Source organism: Zeus faber (assembly GCF_960531495.2).
Source record: "Zeus faber genome assembly, chromosome: 12".
In the NCBI taxonomy this organism is placed as follows: Eukaryota; Metazoa; Chordata; class Actinopteri; order Zeiformes; family Zeidae; genus Zeus; species Zeus faber.
In genome coordinates this window covers 21,785,164-21,792,166 of record NC_137196.1, presented here as the reverse complement: position 1 = coordinate 21,792,166, position 7,003 = coordinate 21,785,164, and the positions used below count along the sequence as shown (strand labels likewise).

Below are 7,003 nucleotides of genomic sequence, written 5' to 3'. Positions count from 1 at the left end.
AAGTGGAGTTATAGTACTACTGATGAGGTGGAGTAGTAGTACTACTAATGAGTTAGAGTAATTGTACTACTGATGAGGTGGAGTAATAGTACTTTTGGTGAGGTGGAGTAATGCACTGCTGATTAGGTGAAGTAAAAGCACTACTGATGAGGTGGAGTAGTAGTACTACTGATGAGGTGGAGCAGTAGAACTACTGATGAGTTGGAGTAATAGTACTACTGATGAGGTGGAGTAATAGTACTATTGGTGAGGTGGAGTAATAGTACTACCGGTGAGGTGGAGAAATGGTACTGCTGATGAGGTGGAGTAATAGCACTACTGATGAGGTGGAGTAGTAGAACTACTGATGAGTTGGAGTAAGAGTACTACTGATGAGGTGGAGTAATAGTACTACTGGTGAGGTGGAGTAATGGTACTGCTGATGAGGTGGAGTAATAGCACTACTGATGAGGTGGAGTAGTAGAACTACTGATGAGTTGGAGTAAGAGTACTACTGATGAGGTGGAGTAATAGTACTACTGGTGAGGTGGAGTAGTAGAACTAATGATGAGTTGGAGTAAGAGTACTACTGATGAGGTGGAGTAATAGCACTACTGGTGAGGTGGAGTAGTAGAACTAATGATGAGTTAGAGTAAGAGTACTACTGATGAGATGGAGTTATAGTACTACTGGTGAGGTTTATTTTTGTTCATTCATTCATTATTATTAATTTGTTCATTTTATTCGTCGGCTGGTAAAAAAAAACAAGGGATTGGTGCGTTCTAATGAGCTGCCGGGGTCCGATGGGACGCCATTAGCATCTTACCTGGCCCACCTGTGGCGGTTTCTATGGGAACCCCCAGAAGCGCCTTTGAGCCTTGGCAAACAACAAGGACATCCCCTCTGATTAGCGAGCCGCAAAACCTCCTTCGTTTGGCCGGGGCCGGCGCGGTTCATTCTCGCCCGCGAAATGATTGGTGCTCGGAAGGTTATTTGACATACGGATAGAGAGCAGGCTGTTAGGGCCTGGGTCTGGGAGGCATCTGTGTGTGTGTGTGTGTGTGTGTGTGTGTGTGTGTGTGTGTGTGCTTGCCTGTGTGAGCGTGCGTGCGTGCGTGCGTCGGCTGCAGTTGGGAAGCGGGGATGTTCTTCGGCACGGCGTCTCCTCGGAGGTCCATCCCCATCAACACCAACCTGCAGGGCGCTCGCAGGTGGCAGACCAGGTAAAGACACACCGTCGCGATTTCTCACTCGGATTCTCCAATTTCTACGTCACCCGGCAGCGGTCGGTTTCGCTGAGATATTATTTTTACATGAGCGCAGCCTTCTGTACGTCGTGCGGAGGCGTATCCATCCATAAATTCATGCGCACGTGGATCCCATGCATAATAAATATTGATTGCGTGCATTGAATAAACTGCATGTACTGCATCCGAGCGTGTACTTGTGTATTGAAGTGTCCCCGCGTATTGCACAGAGAGCCCCTCCACCCGAACGGTGCACAGGAGCAGATGTGGAGGCGGGGGCCGGATGGGTGCGGGGCGGAGCGGGCCAAGGCCCAGATGCTGGTGTCGAGCGTCGGGGAGGACCGAGCCGTCCTCCTGGGCTTCACCATGATGGGCTTCTCCGTGCTCATGTTCTTTGTCGTGGGAATCACCACCGTCAAGCCCTACGTCAACAGGTCAGCGGGCGGAGGTTCAAGTCGTGAAATAAATGATGGCTCGTACAGGCAAACTCCACACCAGAATGACACCACCGTGTCAACTGTCAAGTTTGTTTGTATGGAGCTTCATCACGGTACAGTGTCAAACACACATTTCCCTGAGAAATCAAGAGCATCCTCCAGTCGAAGCCCTCATGTGGGCAAAGAACAACTCCCAAAAAAACATTCAGGAAAAAAAAGCAAGAATACAGTATATATATACATATATATGTATATATATACTGTGTATATATGTATATGTATATATATGTATATATATACTGTGTATATATGTATATGTATATATATGTATATATATACTGTGTATATATGTATATGTATATAAATGTATGTATGTATGTATATATATATATATATATATATATATATAATTTATTTTTTTTAATTTATATGTGTGTGTGTGTGTGTGTGTGTGTGTGTGTGTGTGTGTGTGTGTGTGTGTGTGTGTGTGTATATGTGTGTGTGTGTGTGTGTGTGTGTGTGTGTGTATGTATATATATATATATATATATATAGGTTTCTTGCTTTTTTCCCTGAAGGGTCCCTAAAGGTATAATTTATATATATATATGTGTGTACTGTATATATGTGTATATATATGTATATATTTATATATTTATATACATACAGGTTTCTTGCTTTTTCCCCTGAAGAGTCCCTGAAGGTATATATGTATTTATACATATATATATATACAGCAGCAGCTTCAACAATATATATATATATATATATATATATATATATGTGTGTGTGTGTGTGTGTGTGTGTGTGTGTGTATATATACAGTATATTGCTGAAGCTGCTGCGTTAATGGGCTAACGTTCACTCCTTTAGTTTCTATCCTGAGAAAGAAGTGAAAGCAGAATGGACAGAAAACCCAGAAGACGAGATGCAGGGTCAGTCACACGGAGCAGACAACGATAATCCATATTCAGCGCCGTCACGAGTGACACCTTTAAAACGACGCGGAGGACCTTAATGAGGGCGGAGGCCCCACGCGGACCCCGCCCTCCGCCGCAAAGCATTCGGAGCGAAGACGGTTTGTTTGGAGAGCAGCTCGTGGGGATGTGTATCATTATCTCCAAAACCAACTTTTTTATGCCACCAACGCTGTGAATACAGCAGGTACTGTAGTAGATAGTACTGTAGTGTTACTGTAATACTGCACGCCCTCATGTGGAATGCCGGCGTCCAATGAGATTACAGTCTATGATTAAATGTAAAAGAGTGTGACTTTCACCTCGGCGTTGGGTAAAGACGGAGCTCGGTGAGAGGCACAGGAAGTGGGATGTTCCGTCGGCGTGGGAGGAAACAAAAGCATCTTCCAGAGATTCACCAAACATCAGCACAAGCGAAGGCGGCCGTTCATCCATAGATGCCTTTCAAAAACCCGAACGGAAATCCACCCGGACCCGGGGCCGTTGTTAGACTGCGCCGCTTTCATCGAGGAGAAAATCGTACTTCTTGGAGGGAAGGCGGGGGGCGTCCAGTTCTCTGGCGCGGTCAGATTCGGTGGCAGGATTTACAGGATGAGCTCGAAACCCGTTGATTTGGGGTGGAATCTGTGGGAGATTGTGATTTGTTTTGTACGGGGAAGAATAAAATTATTTGAATGAGCGACGTCGCCGGCGGGTGGTGCCAGTCCGTCTGTGTCGTCAACCACGTTGAGAATAAGCACCGCGAGTCGCTCACCTGCAGGTTAAGACGCTTCTTAAATAGTGGTGCGGAGGAGGGGTCGGATGCAGGTCACTGATGGAGGCGACTGATGCCAGATGTAGGTTCTGTAACCCTGCCATCGCTCCTTTAATAGAACCTCCCTGAAAGACCTCAGCCAGGAAAGTGCCAAACCTGAGGTGAGGTGGAGTAACAGTAGCACTGATGAGGTGGCGTAATGGTACTGCTGATGAGGTGGAGTAATAGCACTACTGATGAGGTGGAGTAGTAGAACTACTGATGAGGTGGAGTAATGGTACTGCTGATGAGGTGGAGTAATGGTACTGCTGATGAGTTGGAGTTATAGTACTTCTGACGAGGTGGAGTAATAGTACTACTGATGAAGTGGAGTAGTAGTACAGCTGATGAGGTGGAGTAATAGTACTACTGATGAGGTGGAGTAATAGTACTTCTGATGAAGTGGAGTAGTAGTACTACGACTGATGAGGTGGTGTAATAGTACGACTGATGTTGGGGTTGGGTGCCTTTAATCTCTCCTCTAATAAGGTCAGTTTTCCCGAGTAAAGCGTCGCACGCAGTCATTAGCCACATGGTTTCAGGATTATTCTCATGAAGACAAATTAACCTCGAGAGACACTCGCCTCCGGCGTTTGTAGTTCGGCAGACTACGGCCCCCCCCCCTGACGGGGCGCTTCCAGCCCCCTCGCCACTCACGCTCCCGTTTCCTCCGGGATTTGTTCAGCGCCCGGGGGTCTCACCCGCAAACAGAGGCGTTGGTGTCCGAGCAAGGTCAATGGTCGTCGATGGGACCTTGGTGAGACGGAGAGGAGGCGGCAGTGGCAGCGGCGGCTTAGGCACGTACGTCACGGCTGCTACGGACGCGGTCCTGTTCGGAACGCTGGCGGCGGATTGAGATTCCAAATTTTAGGAAATAGTGGTCCGACATCGCGGTAGGAATTAGTATGTTGGAGGTATCCATGCCCTGGCTTGCACAAGGTCAATAGCGTTATCACTATTACGAGTCGGTTGGTGTATCAGCTGCGTAACGCCAAATGTATGAATTATCGGCGGGAACGCCCGGCTGCAGTGTTCAGATGGGGAGTTCACATGAATATTAGTCACCCATAATTAATAAATCACCATGCATAACAACCTCCTGCCACTGGCTCAAGGGCATTATTCTGTTGGCGTACTTCTTCATTACTTGCTGGTTGTTTCCATTTCCCAGTAATTGGGAGGAGGCGAGCTGCGTGCTGGCCCAGGTGGAGGCTCTGGAGGAGTGGGTGGACTGCAGAGGGGTGAGCACCGTGCCGTGCCTCAGGGTGACGGTCAACCTCAGCGGTTCCGAGCGGAGCGCTCGTCTCCACCACAACGAGGAGTCTGTCCTCCTCGCCCTGGAGGTAGAGGTGCTCGCCACGCTCCTCCGCCGGAAGAAAACGTCGCCGCATTTAAAAAAAGATACAAAATTAAATGAAAGATAACGTGTTTCATAGGTTGCCACGGTGCGTTCTCACCTCACGCACCCCTGCCAATGTTCTCCTTTTCCCCTAGTGTTTCTACGTCCCCAAGTGTCAGATGGACAAGACGGAGCTTCAAGAGGAGTCGCTGAAAGTGAAAGAGAAATTACAGCAGGAGGTGGGGTCGTCCGCAACGTGCCTGGCCGACCCCGCGAGGCACCCCGAGGACGCCATCCTGAACAGGAAGTACACTCTGAGGCGGGCCCTGTTGGCCTCGCTGTGGCCCGGTCTGATGTTGGGGGGCGGCGCCCTGCTGGTGGCGCTGGTGAAACTGAACCAGTACCTGTCGCGCCTATGCTTGGAGCTGAGCTGCGGGGCCGCGGAGGACAGGGCGACGTCGGCATACAGCCAAGGCAAGCTCTACAAGCTGATCAGGAGGTCGAGCTCACACTCCCCCTCGCAGGACTGCGCCACATGACCCGAACCGCGCCAACGGAGTGGAAATGAACCCATAGCCAATAGAAGTAGAAGAAAACTACGTTCTTGTATGTGCCTGATCTTTACATTCTTTGTTGGCCACCAACAATGAAAAACGGCAAATAGAGGATCAAATATATTGAGGTTTCTTTAAAAGTGCCGGCAAAATAAATGATCAAATATGGGATTTTTAAGAAAATAATTGTACGAATTAACACTTTAGCACAAAGCGTACTGAACGGTGTTTTGATATTCATAATCAAAAAAAAAAAAAAATTACTTGAGTATAGAGTTTGATAGAGAAATGTTTTTATTTAACAGTACAATGAATTTATGAATAGTTTTGTCAGACATGGTCATATGAAGATGGGTTACGAGCATTAAAGAAGTTCTACAATATTTACACATGAATAGATAACATATGAATGGGGTGCCCATTAAAAACATGCAGGGTAGTTGCTCTCTCTTTATTGTGCTTACAGACTTGTCTGTTCAGGGCAAGACACCTTCTTTTGGTTCTCTTCTCAGTCCACAGCGACCGCTGTCCAGCTCTCGTCCTTCATTTGAACCCACCTCCTCCGGAACACCATTCACATCATTTCAACAACAAGCAGCTGTCTACTGGGATTGTAAGAGGATGTAGTACATAATGCATAATTCCACCTTTCCTTTTTTGGTTAACGGTTACATACATGAGTTTGCCTACATTTAGAATAAAAAAATATATTACCTCTGTAGAATTATTCAAGGAAAGCATTTGCACATGTAGTAGCAGTATCAGTATCTGTTACCTTCATTGTGACACTGTTGTACCAAGTAACAAGGTAATTTTCATACATGAAATTCAAGTAAATATCAGGTCAAACCAAAAGGGATAGTCAAGGGCTTCATGCATTATGCAGTAAAGAAAAGAAACTAGCGAGTACAACAAAGGGGGGGAGGGTAGGGGGGGGGGGGGGTGGGTAGAGATATTATTTGGGGATAATTCTTCCGCTTAATAAACTCATCTGATCCTTTCATTTTTAAAATGGGGCCTGCCCATGGGTCTGTATCCTGTACAGAAATGCACTTGTTTCATAGGATGGGTCTCCTCAGCACAGTCCGCGCGTGTGTGTAAACCAGCAAAGCAAAATGTCAGCAGACCATTTCTACTGTGAAGAAACGTGGACGTTCACAAAGAAGCGTGTGCCCAGGAAACCGTCGCGTACGGTGTGATGTTGCAGCACTGGAACATGGACCTACCTACCCGCTCGGATGGGAGCACGCCTGTTTCTTCCGCGCGTGCGGGGCGACGATTGTTCGGGAAAGAAGCGGGCGGGGGAAGAAGACACTTGGAGGCAAAAGCACAAATTCACTTTGTTTGCATTTTTTTTTTTTTTTTTTGTCTCAGTTTAAACCGTCCCCACGTTGGATTGTAGAGTAAAGTTCCAAAGGAAACGTTGAAAAATAAGTACATCTGTCTGTATCTTACTTGAAGCGACGCCCAACGGTCGAACACGGCCTCACCTCTCGGACGGCTACGAGCTCAGCACAACGGGATCAAACTCGAGCACGAGGACAGAATATTCATCTTGTGGTGAAAAACGTAAATGACAGCGTCAACGGGTTCCCGTTAATCTTCTGTTAAGAGTGCTAATTATCAAAAAATAATAATAATAATGTTATACTGTACAATGCAATATTTCGCCCCCCT

At 46.9% G+C, this 7,003-nt stretch overlaps 1 protein-coding gene across 1 annotated transcript; it reads left to right on the top strand.

Moving 5' to 3' along the window:
• Nucleotides 1-1,122: 1,122 nt before the first annotated feature.
• Nucleotides 1,123-5,311, top strand: kcnmb3 (potassium calcium-activated channel subfamily M regulatory beta subunit 3; the record flags this gene model as incomplete). The annotated part of the gene is made up of 4 exons (XM_080010438.1): nt 1,123-1,202; nt 1,457-1,660; nt 4,605-4,776; nt 4,928-5,311. The coding sequence occupies 4 exons, from the start codon at nt 1,123-1,125 to the stop codon at nt 5,309-5,311; spliced, it is 840 nt and encodes a 279-aa protein (XP_079866564.1).
• Nucleotides 5,312-7,003: the final 1,692 nt, after the last annotated feature.